The sequence below is a fragment of the Drosophila subobscura genome, chromosome E, assembly GCF_008121235.1.
Source record: "Drosophila subobscura isolate 14011-0131.10 chromosome E, UCBerk_Dsub_1.0, whole genome shotgun sequence".
Lineage (NCBI taxonomy): Eukaryota > Metazoa > Arthropoda > Insecta > Diptera > Drosophilidae > Drosophila > Drosophila subobscura.
Window position 1 is genome coordinate 13,322,576 of NC_048531.1, and position 27,703 is coordinate 13,350,278.

Below are 27,703 nucleotides of genomic sequence, written 5' to 3' on the forward strand. Positions count from 1 at the left end.
GGTAGCCACTGAAGCGTACCATCGGACGGCGTCGGCGGTGGTTTACGTCTTCATGCTATGTCGTCCCGTCCCGTTCCATTCCGTTCCCTCCCGTTTCGTTCCATTCGCGGAGGTCGCTTTGCCATTTGAGCAGTTGGGGTCGTCCCGTCCATAAATGGACTTTTGTTGTTGTACTTAGTCGTGTGTTAGCTTGGCCAAATGGCGGTGTCTTTTCTTGCTTATTTCGATCATTTTGCAACTGAACTGTGCTAATTGTTTGTCACTCAGAGTCGCACATGGTTAATCGTGCCATATAAAATGCGGGCACGTAGCGGCTCCAATTTGTTATAGCTTAGCGGTACTTAGCTGGTGGGCACGGGGCAAACGCCCACATCAATTGACCTTATCGATGTAGCCGGAGGAGGTGAACCACTCTCTGCACAGCGCGAAATGATTGATTCGTGAAGATTTACCATATTTGCGGATATAATTTGTTCATAATAATGAAGGTTGATTAATGGAAACAAAACCAATCCGAACTCAGACTTAGTCTGCGATCTATGTGTATTATTTCCCCTGAACCATCAACCATGAACCATCCATGTGCTGAATTATGCAACTGTTCTTTGTCTCTCTTCTTTTCTCTCTGTGTACCAGTGTCCGAGTACCTGCACAAATCATCGCTGCCAACAACATAATTACGAGTATTCGTATGTCAAATTCTAACTGTGGATCAACGCCGGACTTTGACTTCGCCTGCGACTGCGACTCCAAAGACAACGCATACATACATACATACAGGTATGTGTACATACTTGAGTCCAAGAGCAGACCATTGTTTTTGGATGATGGTGCGACTGCGACCTGGGCTGAAGCTGCGACCGAGGCACTCCGCATTACCTTGGGAAAATCCGCGCAGTCATCGACGGTGGGGTCCAAGACCAAATCCGAATTCGAATTCATCAGCTGGAGAGCAGCAGCAGCGGCAGAGCCGATCTTGCAGGCGGGCAGGTAGGTAGCGTAGCGCCGCCGCTTCACTCTCACTCTCTTGCGGTTTTCGCTTTTGCTTTCGGTGGTAGTTGCGTGCATTTTGCACAGAAGAGCACACAGCGAAGAGAAGAGAGAGAGAGAGCGCGAGGCGATCCGAGCTTTGCTTTGGTTACAGTTTGGTTTGGGTTGTGTTTTGTTTTGTTTTGTCAAATTGTTGTTGTAGCTTCGGGCACTATGGCTGCTGCTGCTGTTGCTTCTGCTGCTGCTGCTGCCGACGCTGACGCTGGCGCTGGAGTTGGAGTCTCCGGAGACCGACCGAGACGAGAGCCATTCAAAATATAAATAGATGTGCATGTAGGGAAATGCGAATATTGTTCATAGAAGACCTCAACGGAGGCACACACCAAGCTCCCTTTAGTTTTGACGCGCTGTTGGTGGTACAGGGATACCAAGCATGAGATCCCTCAGTTTGTTGGTTAGTGTTTCCAGCCAGTGATCGGCCCTATAGAGCCATAAAATCCCCCAGTGAATCCTTTATAAACGTGAAATCAAAAACTGCATGAAAAATTCAACAAGTGAAGTGAAAATATTAGTGCTAAAAATATACAAATAAATACAACTAATAAATAAAAGTGAAAAAGTGAACTCTGTACGCATAAGAAACATGAAGTAACTGTTCTTTGCCTTCCCTTTTGCCTTACCCCCGCAGCTACTCGGCGCCAGCTGCGCGCTTGTCATAAGCTTTGCCTACGCCCATCCACCCGAGGGCGTTTGGAAGAAAAAGCTCACCTGGAAGGAGGACTGGGTGCAGGTGTGGAAGACCGTCAAGAAGGAGGCATGGGAGACCAAGTGGAAGAAGGTCTCCGTGCCCATATGGAAGGAAGTCAAGGTGCCCGTCTGGAAGGAGGAGAAGGTGCCCGACTGGAAGATCATAAAGAAACCGAAGCTGGAGGAGCGCGAAGTGCCCGCCTGGAAGGAGGTCAAGGTGGCCGAATGGAAGAAGATCACAAAGCCCATTTGGGTGCCCACCAAGGTGGCCGTGTGGAAGGAGATCCAAGTGCCAGTCTGGAAGGAGGTGCAAGTGCCCTTCTGGAAGGAGATCCAAGTGCCCGTTTGGAAGGAAGTACAGGTGGCAGACTGGAAGCAAATGTTCGAGCCTCAATGGGTAAGTTTTAGCGAATTTCCCGATGGAAGAGATTTAACCTGAACCTCTGGTGCAGGTGAAAATGGGCATTCCCGGTGAAAAGTTCCTGGGCAAGGATCACGAGGGCTGGGAGTACACCAGCCACGATCTGTGGCGCAAGAAGCTCGTGTGGAAGCCCGTGTGGAAGAAGGTCTGGCGCACCGAGAAGAAGCAAGAGTGGCGCACCGAGAAGAAGGAGGAATGGCGCACCGAAAAGAAACAGGAATGGAAAACCGAGAAGGTGCAGGAGTGCAAGCAGGACAAGAAGCTGGAGTGGAAGGATGAATGGATTCAGGTGGGTCTTCACTCTCCATGCCCCATTCAAATACATTTTCATTGACATTTTCCTTCCTTGCAGGTGTGGAAGACTGTGAAGAAACAAATCTGGATCAAGGAGAAGCGCGAGACTTGGATCGAGGAGAAGGTGCAGATTTGGCGCACCGAGAAGCGTCAGGTGTGGGCCACCGAGAAGCGGCAGGCGTGGAAGGATGAATGGCAATCGGTGAATGTGCCCGTGCACAAGGAGGTCAAAGTGCAAGAGTGGAAAAAGGTGTGGAAGCCCGTCTGGGAGAAGGTCTGGGTGCCCGCACCCCATGGTCACGGCTGGGACTGAGACGGCTCGCAGGCTATGCGACAGCACTGATATCTGTTAACTGATCCACTCTTTGTTCATCCCAATCCAATGAACCATCCATCCATCCATTGTCCCCTCCTACCGCCAGGAAACACCTTTGTGTACAAGCGATATTGTTGTTGAAATTTGTTAAATAGATTTAAACTCCACTCCACTCAGCAGCAGCCTGCTCCATGTTTCATCTTCATCATGTTGTATAAAACATTTCATTATTTCCTTTGTTTCCATATTCTTTCTGTCTCTCTCGCTCTCTCCATGTATTCTTATCTCTCTTTCTCAAGTGTACAAATTAGTCATGCGCGCGATTTTGTCTTTAAGTTAAACAAAATAAAATCACAAAATTCAATAAAACAACGAAAAAATCTACGAATTTTGAACATTTCTCTGCCAGTACTACGAGTACGTATACATACATAAATACATAAATACATACATACATACATACATACACATACGTACGTGTGAAATCTGAAAATAAACAACACAAAAAGATTGCCTTGTAAATATGTACTTAAACATAATTATAATCCACTTTAAGTCCACACAACAACAAGAAAAGCAGAAAAACATTTCATGTAAAGTTGAAAATTAATAAAAACAACAACAAAAAATAAGAAACTATAACAACTAAACGCTTTTAATTACGGCTTTAAGCGTAAATTACAAACTTAACGCATCCTCGGGCATATTTCAATTCAGAGCCGAGAGCCACTCCGGCTGATGGCTCTTCCCATGGCCAGCGGCTGCGGATGATGCAATTTTCGTGGCTTCGTGGCTTCGTGGCAGAAGATGCAACTCATAAAAGCTTCAATTGCAGTCCCGCGATATGCGGAAGTTAGATAAGAGCCGAAAAATGAAAGACATCGGGGTTCAATTCAGTTTGGAATTGGCAAAAAGGTCTCGAGCTGAAGATGAGGAGAGGCCATGAGCCAAAGTCAACAACTGCAACACGTCGTGATGATGATGCTGGGACTGTCAATGCTGATGATCATTATGAGGTTGATGATGTTGCCTGTTGGCATTTGCCGCTTTTGCTAGATGCCAAATAAATCTCAAGGAAGCATCTCCCCAGCAGATAAGCAGCAACAATACCGTTGGCCACTTCCTGTTGCCAAGTTGAAGTTGAAGTTGCAGCTGGCAGACGGCAGACAGGCAGACAGAGCAGCCTGTGGTGGTGCTGGCTGGTGTCTTACAATTCCAAGTCAGTCGGTCGCGTCGCCTGTTTGGTTGCAACATGTTGCTTTAATTGACTTGCCACCCGCCCTGCCTCCCTCTCTATATCTGTGCCTCTGCCTGTCCCTGGCTTCCACTGTGTCTGTGTGCCAGCAGCAGCAGCAGCAGCAGCAGCAGCAGCGTCGAAACCCCACATAAGGTTAGCCGAGGAAGCCAACTGTTGCAGTTGCAGTTGCCGCTTGCAATTCGAGTCCCAAATGCGGTGCTGGCGCTGATTAGGTAACCGCCGCCAAAAAGTTCGAGTTCAAGCAAACATTCCATTGGGAAATGTTTGTGGCGGTAGTTGGCGAGTTGCCGACTTGCCGACTGGCCCCCACCTTATCTTAATGATGTTGCCGAATCTTTCGCTTGGCAAATCAACAATTGATGTGGCAGACAAACGAGCATTTGCCGGGGGGCGTGTCCGAAAGGGAAAGGGACTGCAGAGATGAGCAAAGATTAGGCCCGAAATAGCTGCAGTAATTAGTGCTCAAAGGCAGGCATTTCCTTAATGCTGCCCCCAAAGTATCCATAAGCTGTCGAACAACTAGCCACTAATTTAGTCAAGGTCTATGTCAAAGTTTTCTAGAGATGGACAATGGAAATCCAATCGATTTCCATGACATTTTCAGTGTGTCGCAAGCCCCCAATCTTTTGATTTCCCTTTTTGTGATTCAGCATTTTGTCACGTTTTCAATTTGTTATTAATGCGATCTCCGTTTGGCTGTTCGTTTGATTTGCAATTGCTCGACATGGCCTATGGATCGCTGGGATGCTCGACTGAGGCCTAAATTGCATTCCGTTTTTATATAACCAAAAGCGAGGCAAGTGTCATGCGAAACTGAGATTTACCAGCAACAGCGGCAACAGCAACGAACACTTCACGCATTTGAGTGGAGCACATAATTGTTGTTGTTTTAATTATTGAAGCGGCAGAGGCAACATCCAGCAACATCTGTGGCCATTGCACAAGCCACAAAAACCAAAACAAAACGGAGCCAGCCACACCGCAACACACACACAAAGAGCGCAAAAGAAATTGAAAAAATGTAATAAAAATAAATTTTGTTGAACAAAACAAAAAGCTGAGACAACAACGAGCAAAATGCGAAGCGACAGAAATATTTTGTTGTAATAAATCTTTTGTTTCCAGCCGGAGAGACAGCCCAGATTTGAGCCAGCCAAAGAGATGCATGGAGAGGGGGCGAAGCATTTGATACCCTAGGAAATGGGAAGGTGGAAAGATAAGCGGAGAGAGTGCTGATGCTTCGTTGCTACCCTTCGCTTGCCCCTGCAAATTGGCCAACAAAATAAATATTTCTTTTATAACTATAAATAGAAAAAAAAAAGTATTACAAAAATAAATCCAATAGCGACTCAGGTTCAAGTTACAAACCGCAGCAGCAGCAGCAGCAGCAGCAGCGCAGCCGCAGATTGAAGGAGAGCAGAGCACGTGACGCCTTTGCCGCCAGCGCCAGCGCCAGCGTTTGCCAAGCGTGAAACTGCAGCAACTGCGGCTGGTGGCTGGTGGCTGATGGCTGGTGGCTAGGATGACGTATGGGAGGTTATTGCACGCCTCGCAGGTGCTGTTGACTCTGGCATCGTGCGACATATGTGGGTCGAACGAAAGCGAATTGGGAGAACTGGAGCACAGCCTCGCCTCTCCTATCCCTGTTGCCCAAGTGCGGCAAGGTCGTACGTCAACTGTGGCGGATTGAAAAAAAGAAGCTGTGGAACGGCAGAGGGGCAGGAAATTAGCGGTGGGCCGTAAAGAGAATGCGAAATGAAGTAACTAACAAAGCAACTAAGCAGCAAAGACCAGGCCATGACGCTGCTGAAATGCCACTGGAAATGTGTTGCAAACGAGACGTGGCCCGGCACGGTACGGGGCGGGTACTTGCATCCCATCCCCCCATTCGAGCCGTTAAAGCTGATTAAAGCGCGGCACGCAGTGATGAGATTGCGTTGTCAACAGGCGCGCAATCTGCTCTTGTAGCTTCGTGTCTGCGGATCTATCTAAACTGTGTGTTACGGCTCTGGTGGGGCCGCGCTGGACAATCGGCACTTGAGCACAAAAGACTCTGGCAACGAACTCGTTTGGCGGCTGTCCACAGTCGCAGCTTTATTTTTATTCAATTTCTCGTAGAGTGTCAAATATTTTGATTGCTGCATTTGGAATATTATTAATTTATTGCGTTGTTTTTGGAAATTGCATTTTACTTTGTTTTAGTAATTTATGGCAGGAAAATGATTTTATTTTTATTTTAATGCATTTATTGAGCCATTAAACAGATGATTTTATTTATTTTAATTTATTGATTTCAGTAAAAATATAACAGAAAGTTTAACCATGCCCTCTAATCTTTTATTCGCAATTAATTGCTGATTCTATTCTCTGTTCTAATTTATTCCAGTTCCAGTTCTCTTTTATTGGCGTAAATTTCAATTAATTAGTTTTATTTTTTATGCATTTAATTACCAGCCTGCGCTTATGCAAATTTGATGCACAATTACCGCTGTGGCCTACTTGTTGCACCTGCTGCCACGCCTCCTCATAACAAAAACAAAAACAAAGCCTGGCCACGCTCCATCTCCACAAGCAGCAGCTCGGGCTCCACTCTGGCTCCCCTCCATTCACTCATTCACATGCAAACGATTTGATTGTCAAACGCTGTTTTATTTTTTGTTTTTATTATTTTTTTCGCTCTTTTGTTTTATTTTCTCTCCATATTTTCCGCTCACCGCAGCTTGGCTCTTTCTCTGTCGGCAGATTTATTGCAATGCTTCAAGAAAATTGCAGTTTATGACTTCCTGCGGTGTTCTGCTGCCGATACGCTAAATGATCAATATTTGATGGGGGAGTACGGGAGTGCGGGAGTGCGGCATGGGTGCGCGGGTATTTGTCATGTTTCCATCACCAGTTGGCAGTGGCTCGTCGTTTAGCGTCTAAACGTTTGACTAACTCTTTCACCGTCCCACCCTCTCCACTCGGCTACACCCTTCACCAGCAGCCCCCTTGCGACTCCCATTTGCATGTTGTAATTTCTGTTATGCAGCAGCAACGGCAGCAGCGGCAGCATTGAAGACAATGCACAATTGTCGGCTGGGCACGGGATGGGGCGCTGCGGCTTGTCGATTGCGGGGCGTCAAACGCAATTGTTTGCGAATAGTTTTTCTTCATTTTTTTGTTGTTTAACTACCGACAAACACACACACACATAGCCTTTAGCCGTGCTTGAATTGGCAGTCGTTTACTGTGAGGCGTCGCAGAAAAATGCTCATAGCCGTATGGATTTATATTTAATGCTGCTCATTTGCAACTGCTCATTTTGTAATAATTAATTGTATTATGCAAGGCGCCTGGCCACCGAGAGAGTGCAAATATAAATTACTTTTGATTGATTGGGCAACAGACGGATGCAAATGATGATTACGGCCACAATTGGGTAATATTTGAGGCATGATGGCAAATATTTAGACTTGGAGCGGACGGTGTCAGTGGGTAACCCCCTGGAATTGCCCCTCAGTCGGTCTACATACATTTGTGCTTTTCAAAGCCAATATTCTTAAGCCGATGCCTACACACATACATATGTAAACTTGTACAAAGATTACAAGATAATTACGCAGACCAAACACACAAAGCATACATACATACACATACACCTATGGGAGAGCATACACATACGAAGAACATACGTTTTTGCGCTGCTTACTCTCCCCTCTCCAAGCACATGCCAAATCACGAGCACAGAACTTTCCCCTCCTCAACATTCACAGTTGCATTACGCGTTTCTTTCATCAAAAGTCCAAAAGTTCGCTCTCTTGAGGTAGGAGAGGAAGAACACAAAAGTCAAAGCCAAATCAGAGAGCAATTACGGAAGTGCTTATGAGGGTGAGCAAGGAAGGTTCTACAAACAAGCTTCGTACGCATGCAAATCTGCGCCGCTCTCACAGTTTCAATTTATCGGCATTGCGTCTTCTCTTCTCCTTATGGTCTGCTCAACTTCTTCCCCCTTCTCACACCACATGCCAACACAGGTGCACACCGCTTTCCCCTTCTCGCCATTCACCGTTGCATTAACGCTTGTCTTTCACCAAAAGCACAAACGTTCGCTCTGTTGAGGTAGGAGAGGAAGAATACAAAAGTCAAAGTCAAAGTCAATGAGAGAGCAATTACGGAAGCGCATCACAAAAAGAGCATGGAATGTTCTAGAAATTAAGCCTCCCACGCATGCATATCAGCGCCGCTATCACACTTTCAATTTTTCGGCATTGCATCTTCTCCTTATGGTCTGCTCAACTTCTTCCCCCTTCTCCCACCACATGCCAACCCAGGTGCACACCGCTTTGCATAACGCGTGTCTTTCATCAAAAGCACACACGTTCGCTCTGTTGAGGTAGGAGAGGAAGAATACAAAAGTCAAAGTCAATGAGAGAGCAATTACGGAAGCACATCAAAAAGAGAGCATGGTATGTTCTGGAAATTAAGCTTCCCACGCATGCATATATTAGCGCCGCTATCACACTTTCAATTTATCGGCATTGCATCTTCTCCTTATGATCTGCTCAACTTCTTCCCCCTTCTCCCACCACATGCCAAGCCAGGTGCACACCGCTTTCCCCTTCTCGCTCTTCACAGTTGCATTAACGCTTGTCTTTCACCAAAAGCACAAACGTTCGCTCTCTTGAGGTAGGAGAGGAGTCAATGAGAGAGCAATTACGGAAGCGCATCAAAAAGAGAGCATGGAATGTTCTAGAAATTAAGCTTCCCACGCATGCATATCAGCGCCGCTATCACACTTTCAATTTTTCGGCCGGGAAAAGCGCGTGGTTTTAAGTTAGCTCCGCGTCGCGGTTCGCGTAAATCGGGAAAAGGATGAAAAATCCAACGGGAAAAGTGTGTAGTGCTGTGTTGTGATGTAGTGCTGTGGTGTAGTGTTGTAGTGCAGTGCTGTGGTGTAATGATATGGTGCAGTGTGCAGTGCAGTGATTAAAGGCCCAAAGTTCCTGATGAAGAGTGGAGGAGGTCGTCGTCCGAATGGCAGCAAAAGGCAGAGCGGCAGATGAAAAATGAGTCAATAAGTGAAAGTGAAAAGTGTAGATTTTATGTAAAAAATTTGTACCAGTATATTGTTCTATGCACATTTTGTTTTTCGTTCGGTCACGTGATCTCTGGCATTGTGTGTACGTGTGTTTGTGTGTGCAAATGTGTGTCTCCAGCAAAAAAAAGCAACAAGAAAGCTGCGACGCTCTCTCGCACCAAGTGTCTCTCTCCCCCACACGAGCTTTAGTGCTTCAGTGCCTCCCCTTATATTAATCTACGCAAAATATGAGCTCTTATTGAAATGTGCATGGAATTATTTAAATTACTTTGGATGTGCCAGTGCGTTTTCGTTTTCGTTTCGTAAATCGTTCTTTCGAAAATCGTCGCTCATTTACGTAGTCTCACGTTCTCGTTCATCCTTCCGCAGTGTCCACGCAATCGTCGAAGAGGAGCAGCAAAAGCTGCTAACGTAAACGTAATGGCGTAATATTATTGCCCAAAAGGTAAGTGAGAGCAGAAATCTTTACTATTTTAATACCACAGCTTTTTATTGCCACAGCTCCTTGAATCTTTTTTTTCTCCAATTTTTTTATTCCCAATAATGATTTTTAAAGCAGCCGCCCAAAAGTATGCCTATTGCTGGTAATGCATTGAACATAAAATGTAGCCCAAAATGTCTGCGAGCTGCCGCAGAAAGAAAAGAATGTCTGTTTTGGTTTTATCCAACATAAATTGGCATTTATTTAATTTGAATTGGTTTCTGTTTGATTCGAATGACACTGAAACTGGAAACTGACAAATTTCTGGGCATGCGCAAAGTGTGATCGAAAACTTTCTGGGGGCTACCCTGCAGATTCATTTGGATATTCTTCTGGCAATGGGTACACATATGCCCTGGCATGTCTCTTGTGTTGTCAATTCAATACATTCGATATTTAATATAGTTAATATATATGTATGCGTTTTGTAATTGTAATTAGTAATACACATATTTGTATGTAGTATAATGCCTCGCTTAATGATTACGAATGTTTCCACTTGGGGGTATTGATTCTTCTCTTCATTTCGTATAATATTTGTTCTGCTAAGAAGGAGCGAGTGATTAGTATAAATGCGTTTTAAACTGCTTGTCTTTTCCCATTTTGGATATACATTTTGGTTTTTACTGCAATGTACTTATCCAATGTCTCTTTCTTCTTTGCTTAGGTAGGTCCTTGTGGATGTTGAGTCTGATGTGCGTTGAAGTTGAATGTCGGTTGTGTGTGTGAAAGTGAATTTATCATTTACTCGTTACTTTGTTGTTCAATTTTTTTGTTGTTGCGATGGAAGTTAAATTTTGATTAATGCATTTTATGTAAAGTTAAGTAGAAAATTAGTTATATATGTAGGTATGTATGGTAAAAAATAGCGTTCTGCGGAATATCTTTAAGTATTCCCGCTGGCAATGAAGCAACACAAAAAGCGATCGATTTGATTCGATTCTGCATGCATGATACGAGTACGTACGCCTACGAGATTGTAGTATGAAAAATGTCTTCATGATTGTTAATAAATGTATGCAATTAATGTTTTTTTGCTGTACTTAGCCTAAGTTTTTATAATCTCAAACCGCTTTGTTGTGTTAATTCGTTTTTTTAATGCCCAAAAGTGTAATTTTTTTATATATTTTCTTTTTTTGATTTTGATTTGCCGAAAAGTTTCTCTAATTATTTTGTGAGTAAAATCTGGTTTTCGTTTCGTTACAATTTCTGAAATCCAACGTTCTCTGACCATCATCGATTATTGCTTGCTATTTGAATTACTCGAAAATTTGTAGGTGATTTGATTCCTCATCATTATTTGTTTGTGTTCTCTTTTTTTTTACCGATTAAATGCTTTTGTTCTTCGCTAAACACTACTTAATATTTGTAGTTCGTTTACCATGAAAATTTGTAGTACATTCAGATAGGTTTTCTCATAATACACAAGCAAAGTATCTTTTGTTTTGTTTTGTTTCGGTTTTTGTTCACTCACAACGCTACATTTAGATATATATTTATATGTAATTGTATTTGTATTTGTATATATCTATATAAAATTGGTAGAGTAGTCTGGGTAAGAGTGGATAAAGAGTTTGAGTGGGAACTGAAAGCGAATGAAATGAAGCGAACTTAACATTAAGTATAATATAATTGTTCCTATAAATGTTGTTGGTTGTTTTCCCCCCGTTTGCGATTTGGGTAAATGCAGTTCGTGATGTGCATAGAGTCTGGGTAAATCAGTATCCTTTTGCGGATCTGATGGCAGTGCCCTGCTGAACAATCATGGAGCTACCTCGAAAATGCTTTTGCTATTTCTACTGTTCAGCACTTTCGTGTCGGCTATTCTAGTACTGGGATTCAACCGTTTTCGTATTGAATTTTGCATAGTTCAGTCTTTGTTGTGCAGGCCGGAAAACCAAAACAGTAAATAAATAAAACAATACCAAATAAAATGTATAATAAAATCATATATTTAAAATCTTACAGGCTAGAAAACTTAAAGTAGAGCGACTGAAAATGAAATTGAAATGGCGGGGCATAAACAATTTCAAGTTCTCTTTAAAGCTTCAAATGCGTATAACCGAGGTGCAGAAACTTGGTCTAAATCAAACGTGCGAGAGTGGGTCCTGTGAGTCTGTGTGGGTGTCCTTTGGGGATCTTGTATTATACAATTAAAAATCTGTCGTGGCTGCAATTTGTGCATTGAACAGTTCTTTCGTTTTGTTCTATTGGAAGCGCATTCTAAAATCAGAATAAAACTATGTTATAAATAAGAGTTAAAAGCAAAACGAATACACACGAATACAATTACTGACTGACACAATGCTACAAATTAAAAATCATCACAATCGTCAACGCAAAACGCATTACAAAAAAAATTAAAAACAAAATTTGCAAATGTGTGCAATACGTATAGGAGAAATGATACAATCCGTATATGACTAAGTATTATTTATATAATATATCAATTAGGTGAGTTAATATTATGACTCTGACTTAGGCTAGGCAAAGGATGAGTTTGTCTGCTCTTGGCATAGATGGCAGAGGAGTTTTTGCGTTTGCGTTTACATTAAAAACAAAAGTCCGAAATGCAGCTCCTCGTTATCGTTATCGCGCTTAGTGGTTTTCTGCTGATATTTTGGTAGGTCTCGCTTACTTAACTAAAATACAATATATTTAAAATTAACTTCAAATATTCAGATGCGAATATGTAAGTTTGTTTTTTGTTTCTTTATCGTTTCCTCGCTTCTTTCTCGTTTATGTAATTGGTAGATACCTTCCTTTACGGCACACACTTAGAGTAGTTATTCATGTATATATGATGTATATCTTTATGTATGTATCTTTTATGTACGGTTTACGGTTTACGGTTTACGGCATAGACACTATAAATATGCTTTTGAAGTTTACTTTCTTTACGTTATAAATACTTGAATATTCGAGTACGAGTAGTTGAGTAATTTTTTATGCGTGCATATATGCGTTATATAATTCACTTTTCTCTCCCAATTCTTTCACAAGTTGTGTACGGATGATGTGTGTGTGTGTCTGTTGTGTGTCCGAGTGTGTCATTCAACTCCCACGCACTTCATGCACCTAAAACCACTAAGCAACAATGCCACGCCCACACTGCTGCTGGCTTTTGTTGCTTACAAATTACACTGCCATAGTATCGTAGGCTGTGAATCCTGCGCCATTTGCTTGTTGTTGGAGTTGGAGTTGTTTTGGGCCGGCTTCGTTTCTAAACAGCGTCAAAGGAGGAGGAATCCAAAAATAAGTGTGTGATTAATCGGTTCAATTAGAGAGCAAATTTACATTAATTTCAAAACAACTATTTATAGGCTGCAACCAAAAGCAATTGCAATAATTCGAACTGGGATCCCTTGATCGATATTTAAATTTCTTCGGGGATCCCAATTCGTCGGGTTGGCTGTGTCTTTATGTTCTGTTCGTGGTTTATTTTTGATCATACGAGTTTACGTTTACTTCTTGTGTTTGGCAAGCTGTGGCCAAGCGCAAAAGCTGCAAGAGACTGTTAGAACTTGTGGGAATATTGTATGTACGGGTAGATAGAGTATATCGTGATAGACGGATACGAGTACGAGTTATGGCTTACAGTATCGTATACGATATATGGGAGTAGTTGTATCAAAACGATTTTCAAAACATTCAACTGTGATTTGCCAGCAAAACCAAACCAGAAATTAAAACAAAATTCAAAATCAGAACAAAATGAACTTAAACACCAAAACCAAAACCAAAACAATTCAAATTCAAATTAGTAAACAAACCAGAAAAGGAAAATAAACTTGGTTATATATGTTTTTAGTATATAGATGGGATGCACAGACTCTGTTTTATTATACATATGTACAAGGATGGACCATGCATTGGCGTTTGTGGATTAGTCACATTTAGTTGGGGTTTAGAGTTTAGAGAGTTTAGAGTTTGAGAGAACTTACAACAGTCGACGACTAGTGCCGGCGATCATAATCATTCACAATCAAGTTAGTTAGTTAGTGGGTAAAATGAACAAAAAAGGATAAGTTAGTTGGGAGATTTGCTGCACCAGAACTACAATTAACAACTGGATGTGAGTGTGTGTTGAGTGCAACTGTGATTGAGTGTCTGAGTGTGCTCTCGAGAGTCTTACCTTTCAATCAGTTTACGCATCTCTTCGGTGGTGCGCTGATCTTTCGGTTGGGGTGATCGCTTCACAGCTGCGATTTCCACATTTTTTTGTATTCAAAAATATTTGCAATAGAAATTTGTTTGTTTGTTTTTGCCCGAACCGAAAAAGTAGGATATTTATATTTATTTTTGGGATATAGAAAGAAAAACATCAAATGAAAATAAAACTTAGGATGGAGGGCATCGGGCTTAGGTCTAGACACGTGTTCGATGTCCCCAATAATTCGTGCAGGGGATACCGTGAAATGAGTGCTGATCCCACTGTAGAAGAGGTTCCTCTATGAGGCCATCGCATGCAGATTTCTAGTCACAATGAATACGATTCGATTCCCCCCCAGAGAGTGCCCCGTTAGTTACAGAAAAACATAAAACATTTAAGTGTGAAATGTGTGTGTGTGCGCCATGAAGTGAAATGAAATATGTTAAATGTGCAAATTTAAACTTGAATCTTATAAACGAATAACCGAAACTTAACACAAAAAAAGTATATTCAACCATCAACCGAAAATGTAACATAAAATGTGAAATATATAGAACTGAAGGACAATTAGAACACTGATTGATGGATTGTTCCTCTGAAAATTGTTTTAGCAAAACACAGCATGAATATTTTTGCAGGTGGAGTGAATGAGTGGAACAACCAAAAAGAAAAACTCGCTGACTGATGGGTAAATGAGCGGTTGGGGGGGCACTGGATAACTATTTGAAGTGTATTTTGTTGTTGTGACAGTGAGGAGTCGAAGAATGAGGGTGATTCTGGTTATCGAATGATTGATAATGGATAATCACACTAGCTAACTCAAACTTCTTCGGCTTTGCATCACTCACCCTCATTGGAGTCTTCTGATTAATATATATTTTGGTATTTTTGTTATGTTTTGTATGTATTTTTTATATACACAAAAATTTCGAAAAAATAGAATTGAAAGAGATGGCGAATTGGTTGTGTTAAAATTAGACGAATTTCTTTGGAAATATACCACAGCGAATATGAGTGTCACTTGGGTCTCCTGTGGAGCTTTATCTTTGTGTGAGAACCTACCGCCATAGTTGCCGCGTGGTCCATGATCGCGATCGCATTCAGCCTCTGAGATCTCGTTGCTCTCCTTGGAGTCGTTGAATGAGGAGTTGCTCATGTCATGGTTGCGTGGTGGCGGTGGTGGGGGTTCGGGCGAACCATTGCCAGGATTGCGAGCAGAGCCTGTACAACACAGCAAAGGTTGAGCAGATATTCGAATGGATTTCCCTTGTTTTAGCACTTACCAACGCTGCGGCGTCCCATGGAGCCACGGGAGCCATAATGATCGTAGGGCTGTCCATAGGGGCCGCCATACTGTGAGCCATATTGATCCTCCTCGGGTGCACAGTTGGCTGGATCATCGTATTCGGGTCCGGGTCCAGAGTACAAGCTGCCGCCTTGAGAGTTGACGCGAGTATAGCGGCGCTGTCAAAGAGGGAAACAAAAGTCAAGTCAGGCAGTTCTCCATGTAGCCAAAGTTGTACTCACATATTGATCCTCCTCGGCACAGTTGGCTGGATCATCGTATTCGGGTGCTGGTGTGTAGATTGATGACTGTCCTCCCTGGCTGTTCTTGCGTTGGTAGCGATTGGCCCGTGGCATCGACTGGGAGCCCGAGCGTGAGTGCACATGTCCTGGGTGTCCGGGTGGCAGCATGGTGCCGGCATGGCCGGGCACGGGTCCAGTGTGTCCGTTCTGGTGTGGGAACGTCTGGAAGTTCATGGCCTTGGTGGGATCCATTTCCTCGCGGAATCCAAGCAGATGGAAGGTGGCATAGGGGCAGATTTCATCTTCCATGCCTTTGCGGGACAAGAGAAATCAATTAGCTTGGGTGTTTAGCTTCCACAGCTGGCGACAGTTGTGTTTGGATGATGTCTGTTTAGTGTGTTTAGTATGATTGAGAATGAATCGTGTTCCCCGATTAAGATAATCCCCCACCAAGTGGTTACTTACTACTTTGTTAGCTCGTTGCGACCAGGCGTTAGACTACAACTTTGTTAGTGATGGCAAAAATCAACTCAAAGATAGAGGATCGGTTGGGTCAGTTGGGTTGGTTGGTGGGTTAGTTGGGAGCTTGGGAATGTACAGAAATGATAACTAGAGAGCGAGGCTGCTGCTCCGCTCCTTGCTACTCCTCCTACCTGGATGCCTGTAATGGCACTCAGCGGGACCATTGCCATGGGCATGACCATATTGATTGCCGTGCAGCGGCACTGGCGGTGCCTTCAGCTCCTCGTACAGATTGGGTCGACGTGGATCCCACGTGGAGTGGTTCGAGCGCAGGCCACCACCGCGGCCTAATCGATTTCGCGTTCGTTTTTTTCATGGTTTTTGGTGTGGTATGATTCGGTGCGATGGATTTTCGTGTGATATTTTTTCAAATTTCCAATTTCGTACAACATCAAAGATAAGTCAACGGAAATCATAATGGAATCGAAGCAACCGAAATGTGCGGAGGGGTCGGGAGTTCGTGGGAGGTAAGAATATTTAAATTAAAAGTTTATAAATGCAATTAAAAATTGTTGGGCTGCTTGCGCAATATTTTTTCAATGTTGCGAATGCAGCCCCCAAAGGAAGACAAAGCTGAACATAAAATGTATCTAAATTTACAACAACATTTAGGAATGGATTTATTCTTTCGTTCATTTCATGCGAGGAACAGGACTGGGACGTGGACTCTGGGTGGACTCAAACTCAAAAGGAAGCGCTTCGAAAAAAGCAACATTAAGAATTTTCTCAGTCTCATTTTAAAAGCTTAGCTCGAGTGTCGTGTGTAGGGCAGATGGGCGTGTCTGCATTTGTTTGGTGCAATAGCAACGCAAAATACTTGATTTTTTTTTGGTTTCTTTTTTTTTTTTTTTTTTGGTTTTTGCAAAGTAAATGGAAGAAAGAACTAAGCCGCAGCGCCATGTCCGGGTGCTGCACTGGCGCGTCCCGAACGTGGGCTCGTGGCATTAATAAATGTTGCATTGGAAATTTAGATGCTTACTTATGACTGTACCTCGCTTAATCCGGTCACAGGTGTTGTAGTTGGAGCCGGGCACTGGGGGCAGCTTCCTGTTGGGTGGCGCAATGTAGCCGAGCTCGTCGCGCAGATCCGGACGGCGCTTGTCCAGGGTGGCGCCGGGTCCCATTGTCTGATTGTAAACTACATCGTCTAGAATTAATATATGATATCGCCAACTCAATATTGAAACACTGAAGATGCTTTTCCGTCATCCGCTCGCATACTTTACTTCTGTTTTTCGTTTTCAATTTCGATTTTTCGACTTGTGCGTTCCCGTCACTCGTTATTGGATTTTTGACAATTATTTTGATATGCTTTTTTTTGGTTTTTGTTTTTTGGTTTTTGGTGCGGCATTTCAACACACTAAATGTGCTAATTAGTAGCTCAAAAATACAAGTTACAATTGCGAAAAAGATTCCAAAAGATGTTACGTGAAGTGTTTTTTGGTTTTCTCAAAATATACCAACTGGTGAACTGGATAACAATTACGAGAGAGATTAATAATGGCATGAAATGAGCGATGAACTTAATTTTGTACTCGACTCGACTTTTACTCTAGATTTGATCCAATGAACGATCTCGATTGCGATTTCAAAAAGCATCTTAGTTTGGTTTCAAAGTACAGAAAGAGGGGGTAAAAAGTGCGGAAAGTATTCAACTGAAAAAACATTTACGATAGATTTGATTTGTCTTGGTTTTTGTGGTCTGATATGTACGAGTATTTATATGGATAGATAGTTGGATAGTTGAGATAGTGTTGAGAAGTCGTTTCGATTTGTAAAAGTTGCTTAGCACATAAGCAAAAACGTATGTACAACAATAAGGCTAGGCATAGGGGTATAACTTTTACTTGGATTAAACTAATATTTGAATACAGGAAAGGACCAGCAGGACCAGTTAGAGCTTGCCTGTTGGCCCTTTGCTGAGTAAATCTGTACATTTTGAATCATCGCAAACTATATTTATATTTGAATTTGTTAATTTTCCAATTGGCTTCAATGAAGATGGAAGAACTAATGATATAGACATTGAATAGATTGGATATATATTATGGGAATTTACATATGTAAGATCTGGTGGTATATTTTCAGTATTTGGTATATTCTGTTGGTATATTTTTGTAGTGCAAAACTTTTAATTTGTTTCTGTGAGTGTAGCCTTGTATGAATGAATGTTTGTCTATAAGCCACTGTGAATCATGCCATCATGCAAAGAGTGCGTAAAATCAGACACAGACATGCCATAAAATATATTTTGTAGTTTAAAGTTTTACCATGGAGTGACGGCTATCGTCGGATTGTCAAAAGAAAAACAGTAATAAAATATCGAGCTAAACTAAAAGTTAAATATAAATCGTTAAACAACACATTGCGCCTCTGAAACAGCGCAAGATTTGGGCGGCGGTGGGCAACCTACAGTAGACATCCTTCTGGCCGCCGCGTAGATCATCCGCTCGTCTGCGGGACAGCGCCACGCACACCACACAAATGCCCACAGCAACCACCACAACGGTGGCTATCAGTGGCACCATAAAGTTGAGATCGAGCCACTCGGGCATCCAGGCGGGCAGGCGAATGCGTGTGTGCACATTGCCATGGCCCAAGCCATCGTCCAGTGGGGCAATGGTGCCTTTTGGTCATGGAAATGTCATGCAGAGGACCAACGACAATAGTTTCATGCAAAAAATATTTCAAGGCAAAAGCGCAAGTGTGTTGTGGGTGTGTACGCGTGTGTGTCGTGTGTGTTTCAGAGAGACAGATTGTGAGTGTCAGAGAGAGAGAGAAACCGAAAAGAGAGAAAACGAAATGCGTAATTAGTTGGATTATACTTATAGATACCTTTGTGGTGATTGCCCTTGCTACGCAGTATACAAATAACAATTATCGCTATTATTATGACGAGCAGAGCCGCCACGACGGGCACAACTAAATTGAGGTTCGAGAGGATAATGCGGATTGTGTCCTCGGCGCTTAATTCGGGTAAATCGCGAGAGGGTGCGATAGTGCCTGCAAACAACAACAACAACAGTAACAACAACAACAACCAAAGAGTGTTTTTTTTTTTTTGGACAGGTACAAAAGGAGAGAGAAAGACAGAGGGAGAGAGAGCGCGACAGCGAGACAGGCGATAGCGAGTGACTGAGACTCGCTCTCACACGAACGAGTAGGCCAATCTGCTGTGGCCTTTCGCCTGCCTCTGCTTCAGCTTGTGGCACATGTTGCACATTGACTTTTGTACCCAGACACGCACACACATACGATCGATGCATATACAAATACAGACAGTTATCGTTGATGAAAGAGTATCGATAGCAACTCGTTAAAGAGTGAGAGAGAGAGAGGAGAGAGAGTGAAATGTGATTAAAGTATTTGATGGTTTTTGTTTGTTTTTTCGTTGGTTATTTTACAATGCGCAGAACTTGAGTAACTTTGAATCTGAAAACTAATTTAATTGAACTATTGAATATGTTTAATAGTTTGTTTAATTTGTAACAATAAATTGTAAAAATACGATTAAATGCAATTTGTTTTTTCTGTTAACCGCTTAAAGCTAATTTGTAATTGTAATTATGTACGTACGAGTATTGATGTATGTAAAAATGCTCTAACTTCGATCCAAAACGCATTGAACAACATTCGAGAGAAAGAGTTTCGAGCTCTGCTTGAAATGAAACCAACTAACTAACTTAGGCACTTGGGAACAACTCAACCATAAACTTGACATAACTGAAATGAATCGTAATGAATCAATCACAAAAACCCAAATCAAAATGTAGTTTCCATGTAACTGTAATGAGTATGTATATGTAGAATATATGTATGTACGTATGTAGATAAGGAAAATCAACTCTCGGGCTCGGCTCTCTGGTCGGATCGGGTCGGACTCGCTGATAAATTGGATTGGATTGGATGGACAATTCTTTGGTTGTTGTGTTTTACTATATTTTCTTTTTTGTTTGTACTTGTGGTAGTGGCTCTGCTCGATTCCCAGTTTTGGAGTTTGAATTTGTTTCTTTTTCATATTTTTTTCCTGTGTTTACATATTTTGTTTTTTAATGAGCATTTTGCTAATTTTAAAATGAAATATAAACTGAAAATAAAATGCTAAAATTATAGCTTAAAATGCGAGTGAGTGGGTGAATGGAATCTGTGACCAGTTGCGGATTGAGAAATATTCTTGAAGTCAACGAATTCTCCGGCTTGAGCACACTGCTATAAAATGGAGCTTAGAAGAAGATTTTTACAATATTTTTGTTTAGCTGGGAATATACAAAGATTGGAATTTGTACAACCTGTGAGAACTGGGTGGGAGGATGGATCGCGGGGTACGACAACATTTATTGTACATAAATACGATGTATTTCAGGCAGTTAAAGCTGCAAACTATCGCAGACTATTTTGTAATTCCTTTGCTGAAGTGTGTTTTGGCATTTGTACAAATATCTCTTTCACAAACTGGGCACAGAAATGCAATAAAAAACATAAAACATAAATAAACAAAACAATAATAAAAATCATATTTATGTAGTTACATTATTCATACTGTGATCTTCTAGCACTACAAATGGATGTTCTATGATAAAATAATAACATAAAATAAAGTAAAACTGTTGCTGGATCGTGAGTTGGATTGGTTAACTATTCAGTTAGGTACATCTCTTCGCTATGGTTAAACAACAAATAGAAAGAAACAAATTGCATTTACGTAAGGAAAATTATTCGCTTTTTTTACACTAATTATCTTTTTTTTTGGGTGGCGCTGCGTTCAAAGTTCTGGCATTTAGCAACAAAATAATAAACATTACCAAAAAAACATAAAAAAATGTGGGAACTAATTCCACAAGCCAAGTTTGGTGCAGATCACAAACAGAAAATTATAAAAAAGAAATATTTAGAGAATTAATTTACTGTGCAATTTGTTCACAATTGAAAATTAAATGAAAAATTTGCTCATGTTTATCTTTTTAAGGCAAAAAATGAACTCAGGAAATATATTTATGAAGTGTTTTTGTGGGTGTACAACATTTTATTTAGCTGGGGTGCTTCTCATCTTGTTATTTGTATATGGACAGTGCTGGTGGGATGGCACAAACCGCAAGCCACTCCATGGGACACAACCCAAAGGGACTGGGACTGCTGCCCCATGGAGTGGCTCATGTGCGGGCACCCCACACTGTCTACGTAGCGTACTTCTATGTACAAAAGCAATGCGGGAATCGTTTTGGGTGTTGGTGGAGTTTCGAATTGGAAAACAGATCATAAATACCTCCGGTTACGGTCAGTGTAGCAAAGTCATATTCGGCAACGGTGAATCCTGCGGAATTGTGGGCCGTAATGCGGAGATTGTACCAGGTGGCAGGCTCCAGATCGAGCACCACATAGTTGTTGTCGGGCTTCACGTTGTTCGAGATTTGATTCCATTCGATTTGATCGCTGTGAAGAGTCAGGCTGATTGGTTAGCAAAGGGTTTTGTTAGAGACAGGTTTACGTACCGTTTCTTGCTCTCAACCACAAAGTGGGACATGGGGCAGCCGCCATCTTTCCAGGCCTTGAAGTGCAGCGAAACGGAGTTGGAGGAGACCTCAATGAAGCGTGGCTTCTCGGGCAGCTTGGGCTTCTGGCCCTTGGTGCGGGTGTTCAATATATCGGAAGCTTCGCCGGCACCAATGCTGGGTAGAGGAGATTAATTTAGTTTGGAGCTAAAGATTGTGTCTCTATGGCTGCTACTCACTTGTTGAATCCTGTGGCATAAACCTGATAGCGCGAGCCGCAGAGCAGATTCTCAATGTTTTGCTTCTGCGAGTCCACAGACACCTCAGCAGTTTCCCATTCGCCGAACTCTGCAAGAATAAATTCCAAATCAGGAAAAAGTAAGAGGAAAGTTTGCCCCCTCGTAGGGGACTCCACCCACCTGGCTTGTAGTGCAAAGTGTAGCCATGCAGCGGTGCAGTGTCGCCTTCATGGGGCTTTAGCTTGACGGTCAGCGCATCGGTGGTGGTGGCTGAGAGCGTGACATGTGGCGATTGAGGCGGTGCCAGAACAATCAGTTTGTGTGTAATCGAATCCTTGGCAATGGAGTTCTCGGCATGGCAGGAGTAATCGCCGGCATCCTGTCGATTCACAGACTTAATCAGCAGCGAGCCGTCGGGCAGGAGGCGCATGCGATCGTTGGCACTGAAATCGACGCCCTTGATCTTCCAGGTGATTTCGGGTTGGGGTGCGCCAACAGCCAGGCAGGGCATTTTGGCATCTTCCTTGAAGGTGGCAGTGAACGTGTCATCGAAGGAGGCAATCTTGGCGGGCACCTGATCGCTGGGCATGGCCACAATGCTCTTGGACTGCTGACCCTCGCCAATGGTTGTGCTGGCCGTGACCCAGAACTCGTACGGTTTGTTCTTCTCCAGCTCGCTGGCCTCGAAGCTCATTTGATAGTGTGGCACCTTCTGTGTCTTGGTCTCAGTCTCTGCGCCCTCAGCCTTGGAGTAGACGGTGTACTGCGTGATGATGCCATTGGGCTGTGCGGGTTGACGCCACGATACGAGAATGGCAGCATTGCCCATGACCAGAGCTTTGACATCGGTGGGTGCTTCGGGAACTGCAAGGGGAAACAGAGAGTAATTAGAGAGGGATCTTCCCGAAGGATTATGCACCCACCATCAGGTTCGGTTTGGCAGTGGATGGGTGCGCTGCGTACGCCATCGCCGCCAGCTGTGGTGGCCAGCACCTGCATCGTGTAGTTGGTGTACTTCTTCAGGCCATGCAGCACGGTGTCGGAGGAGGCAGTCTTCTTGTAGTGTCGCTTGGTTTCATCTGTTAAAGGGACTCAAGTTAATTGGATTTGCACTTTATTGGTTGCTGTCGATTCCCCACTTACCATACCACTCATCACTGGGGGCATACACAACTTTGTAGGTCTTGATCACACCATTGGCCGACTCGAGTGGGGGACTCACCCAGCTAACGCGTATGGTCTGGGAGGTCAGGGTGGTGCAGGATGTGTCGCTGGGTGGCTGGCTGGGTGTGCCTTCGGCTGTGAATTGTTTCTCTTCTTCGCTTAAAGGTCCCGCTCCAATCTTGTTGAATGCCTGAATGACCACCGAGTATTGAGTGTACACGCGCAGATTCTGCAGCTCCAGGTTGTGCTCCTTGCCTTCTTCGGTGATAAAGTTGATGGTCTCAAAGACGTACGAGGAGTTGGTGTTGGATAGCTTGTAGCCGACGTAGTAGCCAAGGATCTCGCCGTTCCATTCGGTGCGTGGCGGTGGCTTCCAGGTGACGCGCATTGTTGTCTGATTCACGGGCTCAACTTTGATGTTTTGCGGCTTGCCAGAGGGCGCTTCTTCTGCGGTGATGATGGTGACAGCTTCCGAAGACTGCGACGTGCCAATTACATTCTCGGCCACGATGCGAATGTTGTAGGTGGTGGCGGGGCTGAGTTTCTGTACCTGAGCTTCGGTTGTGTGGCCGGGCACCATGACGCGATCAATCTCGCTCCAGGAGGCTCGAGAGCGCTTAAACTCAATGATGTAGCGGTTCAGGGGAGAGTTGCCATCGTAGGGTTGGGCCCAGCTCAGCTGCACGGAACGGCCGGACTTGTCGAGCACCTTCAGGGCGTATGGCATCTCGGGCACCTCCTGGACAATCATATTGATGCTGGCATCGTCGGAGCCAAAGGCATTGGTGGCCACACAGGTGAACAAGGCAGAGTCGGAGCGTTCGGTGCGCTTGATGGAGAGACTAGACATGACGCCGGTGGAGAGGATCTCCTCGCGAATTGTATAGCGGTTGTCGTTCTTGGGGTCCAGACGCATGTTGTTCATGTTCCATAAAATGCCAATTGGCTTCTCGCCCTTCGCCTCGCACTGCAGCACGGCGGGTTCGCCACGTCGAGCGGTCTGGTTGCGCAGCTTCTCGGTGAACTCGGGTGGGGCCTGAACGCTGATCATGATTACGGCAGAGAGTCCGGAGCCAATGCCATTGATGGCCTCACACAGATAGTAGCCCTCGTTGGTCTTTTGGATGTTGTCCACATGCAGAGTGCCCTCTTCGACGCGAATGTTGTCGCTCTTCTTTAGGTCCTTGTACTCGCCGGGAGTGTCGCCTAAAGGAGAGATTTATGCCATTAGATTTTTGCTTTTGCTGAGGATTTTGTTTGTTTTGTTCTACTTACCAACTGCTTTCTTCCATGTCACTTGTGGCTTGGGGAATCCATCGGCTTTGCATTCAACTTTGGCATCGGAACCCTGGGCGAAGGCCTTGTCGGTGGGCTCGAGAATCCATCTTGGTGGCACTGTACATCGTTTCGTTGTTGGTGGTGTGTGTTGTGGTGTTTTGTTGTTGTGGAAGAACAATATGTTAGTAAGGCTGTGGCGGTTTCTCTTTATAATATAGCAAAAAAGCATGCGGCTGGTCGACATCCAGTTAGGACGCATCAACGGATGGACGGACTTTTGCTACAAGCAAATCAAAATGTTCTTTTGGAAGTTTTAGAAAGATTTAAGTATCAATGAACAGTTTTTGAGCTTCATTTCAATTTGCTTTTAAAGTGCGAAAATATTCTCGACAAACTTTTCTTCAAGTTTTTTCTTTGCACACAAAAATAGTTGCGCACTTTTAGCTTAACTTTAGGTTTAAATAATAAATTCGAACTACAACCAAATACATTATTATATAGTAAGCACAATGAAATAACTAAATTGCTAACGGGACAACAGAAAGTTGGGCTTTAATGAAACTGAAAGTTACAATCAAACTAAAGGTTAAAGTTCATGCAAATTGGTGCAAAACGAAGTCTGGTCCGTGGTTTTGGTTCTCATTTGGAAGTATTTCTTTTGCGAACAGACTTCGTTTTGTGTTTAAGTGACTGAGTAAATGATTAGCACAACAAAATGAAAGTTAATTAATGTGGGATAAGGTGTGGGATTGAGTGGGATATTCGTGGGTTCTTTCTCGGAGTCTGGAGTGGACTGAATCGGGGGTCGAAATGTTACGTTTATGGAAGCGCACAGGACTCAGCCTCAATGGCACATTTTGGGCTTACACGATTAGGTACAGTTTATCGTTAGTTAGACATTGAGAAGCGATTAAATATAAGGCAAAGATCTTGCTGTTGTTGCTGTTGGTTGGTTGGTTAATTGATTGATTGATTGGTTGATTGGTTTATTCGGTGTTGGAGCATGAGCAAAAAATATCCTCATAAAATGTGTGTGGTAAAAGCTAAAGCAAAAATTGTCAGGCTGTGAGTTCTCTTTGGTGGATTTTCGCTAGAGTAGAGTGCTCTCTGTGTGGGTGTGTGGGTGTGTGGTGCGTTTAAAAGTATCTGAGTGTGTGTGATTTGGTGTGCCATTTAGTGTGTGTGGTGCAGAGTCAGATCTGAGCTGAGTTAACCATACAAAAGTGTCAATAGAACTTTGGAGGAATAATATAAATTGAGTCTAGAGATCGCAGGTTGAAGCGTATTCCATACATTGCATATATTTTGTACAGTGTGGTTCATAATTACACGTAGATATATATTTATGTACATCTGAACGAGTATAAATTTAGACCCCGAAATCGAACTGTTTTACAGTCTTTGGCCTAGAGAGAGAGCGAAAGAGAATCAAAATGCAGTCAAGGCTAAACTTTTGCTTGTAGCCGCTGGGAGAGACAAAAGAGAGTCAAAAAAGAGAGCGAAGAGCGAGAGTTTTGACTGAGCAAAAGAGAGGAAGTAAAAACAAACTGCGAACATTTACCATTTACAATTAGCTTCGCCTGTCGCTCTGCGACGCCCACCTGATTGCTGGCTTTGCAACTGTAGTTGCCCCCATGGCTCGCCTGCACCCGATGGATGAGCAGCAGGCTCGTGTGCTCGCCCACTGTCGCCTGCTGTACAGCGGAGACATCGTCACGGCCCTCGTGATCGTGCACTTGTCGCCCGTTCAGCCACCACTCGAACAGTATGGGCGTGGCACCACGGCTGGCAATGCACGTCAGCTGCACGTAGTCGCCCACATCGCATATGGACGCGGAGAGCAGCAGGGGAGCGAGCACGGGTGGTTCTTAGAGGGAAGAGGAAGTAGGGGGAAGGAAATGGTAATTGAGATTCCAGATAGTTTCAGGAAATGAACGTGTTCAATGAGAGTTCCCTAAGCTTCTGATTTAATAGAGTTAAATTGTGTTTTTCGGCTGAATCTTTCCGGGGCTTCTGGGCTTATTTCATGGTTAAATTTAGCAGCGAAATCCTAACCATATACTATGTTTTCCATGTAAATGGATTTTATATTTCTAATTATACCCGGTACTCGAAGAGTAAATAGGGTATATTGTATTTGTGCGGATAACGGTTGTATGTAACGCACAGAAGGAAACGTTTCCGACCCCATAAAGTATATATATTCTTGATCAGCATCAATAGCCGAGTCGAAAGAGCCATGTCTGTCTGTCCGTCTGTCCGTCCGTCCGTCTGTCCGTCTTGATGAGCGCCTAGTACTCAGAGACTATAAGAGCTAGAGCCACCAAATTTTGCATCCAGACTTCTGTATGCTCACACTGTTACAAGTGTATTTCAAAAATGAGACACGCCTCCTTCCGCCTCCGCAAAAGGGCGAAAACCTCCCAAATCTAAAAACGCCATTCCGTAGGGAATGACCATATCTATCAGATCACCAAATTGGGATCCGATTGGATCATTATTATAGCCACAATGAAGAAATTAATTTTCAGTGGCCAAACCCACCCCGTCCCGCAGCATTCACACTCTGCTTCGCGCTGTTTATGGCCTCTGCCCCTGACACGTCTCTGCCGCTGCCTCTGCCCTAACTCTGCAGTGTGTGTTTCTAGGGGACGGGGCGAGCTAAAGGAGCGTTTGTCGCGTCGTTTGTCGCGTCGTTTGTCGCGTCTTTTGTCGCGTCGTTTGGCACGTCTTTTGTTGGATCTGGATATGGGAAAACTTTATACAAATGATAAGAACACACAATTTACACGTGAACCAACTAGAATGGTTCGTATAGTTCTTATATACAGTGCAGCAGTAGTGTACTTAGTACCCTTCACTTTCAAGCTGGATGAGCGACTGGCATTGCCTGCCGCATTGCTGGCCACGCACGTGTAGTTGCCCGAGTCGCTGATGGTGGTCTGGCGCAGGGACAGTATGAGGGTGTACTCGTCGATCTTGTGGTAGATGGAGCGCAGCAGCGGCTGGCTGTCCTTTAGCCAGTAAATGTCGATGGGCAGATCCCCGGAGGTGACCATGCACATGACACGCACCGCCTGGCCGCCATTGACGCCGTTGGCATTGAAATGAAATTGCTCCATTTGTGGCAGCTCTGGGCAGCGGGTGAAACGAAAGCCGTGCAAAAGGGGTGAGTGAGTGGCGGGGGGGAGCAGCCATTTACATATAGATAAACCCAATCGCGTGTTATTTATAATACAAAAATCGTGCTAATGCAATACCAACCACCAGACAAAGACAAAGACAAAGAAAGAGAACACGGAGCGAGAGATTTACAGATGCAAACTTGAAGTCCTAGTCTAGGTTGAGTGTCTACCCACTACCAGTTGTGAATGAAAACAAACCCTTGACACTCAGATGACTCTCGGCTGTTGTCTCGCCCGCCCGATTGGCGCCCCGACAGGTGTAGACACCCGCATGGCCGCCCTGTACGCTCTCGATGTTCAGCGAGCTGCTGCGACGGCTGTGCATCATGATTGTGACACCGGGTAGATCACCGGCCGGCTGGCCATTGTAGTCCCAGGTGATGTTAAAGGGCGCATCCCCATGCACCACGGCACAGGACAGTTGATAGTAGTCGCCCACATAGAGCGGGGAATTGACGGGCAGGGGCGCCAGCTTGGGCAGCACTTGATAAAAATGTTGAAAAAATAAAGAATTAAACATAAAATGTGCACAGAAATAGAGGGGAACCCTAGAGAATGAAGA

The 27,703-nt window shown here is 43.7% G+C and overlaps 2 protein-coding genes and 1 long non-coding RNA gene across 52 annotated transcripts in view; 2 read left to right on the forward strand and 1 right to left on the reverse strand.

The window, feature by feature from the left end:
• Positions 1-1,354: 1,354 nt before the first annotated feature.
• On the forward strand, positions 1,355-3,222 carry LOC117890376 (golgin subfamily A member 6-like protein 1). The gene is made up of 4 exons (XM_034795173.1): positions 1,355-1,444; positions 1,679-2,134; positions 2,190-2,447; positions 2,511-3,222. Exons 1-4 carry the CDS (start codon positions 1,424-1,426, stop codon positions 2,763-2,765), a joined length of 990 nt encoding a protein of 329 aa, XP_034651064.1. The 5' UTR covers positions 1,355-1,423; the 3' UTR covers positions 2,766-3,222.
• Positions 3,223-9,429: 6,207 nt separating this feature from the next.
• Positions 9,430-27,703, forward strand: part of LOC117892063 — a 46,717-nt gene continuing 28,443 nt past the window's right edge. Inside the window, exon 1 of the long non-coding RNA XR_004648673.1 lies at positions 9,430-9,548. This is a non-coding gene — a long non-coding RNA (uncharacterized LOC117892063). The remainder of the gene's footprint in view (positions 9,549-27,703) is intronic.
• Positions 11,514-27,703, reverse strand: part of LOC117892061 (Down syndrome cell adhesion molecule-like protein Dscam2) — a 66,212-nt gene continuing 50,022 nt past the window's right edge. For 37 of the 50 annotated variants that reach the window (XM_034798030.1, XM_034797997.1, XM_034798029.1 and 34 more), the window contains 17 exons: positions 23,954-24,073; positions 22,658-23,884; positions 22,438-22,593; positions 21,695-22,378; positions 21,515-21,623; positions 21,276-21,452; positions 21,050-21,216; positions 18,200-18,412; positions 16,766-16,933; positions 15,918-16,073; positions 15,265-15,575; positions 15,021-15,201; positions 14,800-14,958; positions 14,586-14,600; positions 13,720-13,786; positions 13,529-13,540; positions 11,514-12,807 (listed from right to left, as the gene is read on the reverse strand). In XM_034798030.1, the coding sequence (XP_034653921.1) occupies positions 12,723-12,807; positions 13,529-13,540; positions 13,720-13,786; positions 14,586-14,600; positions 14,800-14,958; positions 15,021-15,201; positions 15,265-15,575; positions 15,918-16,073; positions 16,766-16,933; positions 18,200-18,412; positions 21,050-21,216; positions 21,276-21,452; positions 21,515-21,623; positions 21,695-22,378; positions 22,438-22,593; positions 22,658-23,884; positions 23,954-24,073 (4,007 nt within the window). In that variant the 3' untranslated portion in view covers positions 11,514-12,722. Of the gene's footprint in view, positions 12,808-13,528; positions 13,541-13,719; positions 13,787-14,585; positions 14,601-14,799; positions 14,959-15,020; positions 15,202-15,264; positions 15,576-15,917; positions 16,074-16,765; positions 16,934-18,199; positions 18,413-18,621; positions 18,790-21,049; positions 21,217-21,275; positions 21,453-21,514; positions 21,624-21,694; positions 22,379-22,437; positions 22,594-22,657; positions 23,885-23,953; positions 24,074-27,339; positions 27,625-27,703 lie in introns of all 50 variants that reach the window. The other 13 variants (XM_034798042.1, XM_034798041.1, XM_034798040.1 and 10 more) reach the window with 10 other exon arrangements.

Excerpts from the sequence above, each read along its gene's own strand:
- LOC117890376 (XM_034795173.1), top strand. The coding sequence starts at position 1,424 with ATGAGATCCCTCAGTTTGTTG. Across the intron at positions 1,445-1,678 it reads TGAGATCCCTCAGTTTGTTG|CTACTCGGCGCCAGCTGCGC; the intron begins GTTAGTGTTTCC and ends TTACCCCCGCAG. Across the intron at positions 2,448-2,510 it reads GGAAGGATGAATGGATTCAG|GTGTGGAAGACTGTGAAGAA; the intron begins GTGGGTCTTCAC and ends CCTTCCTTGCAG.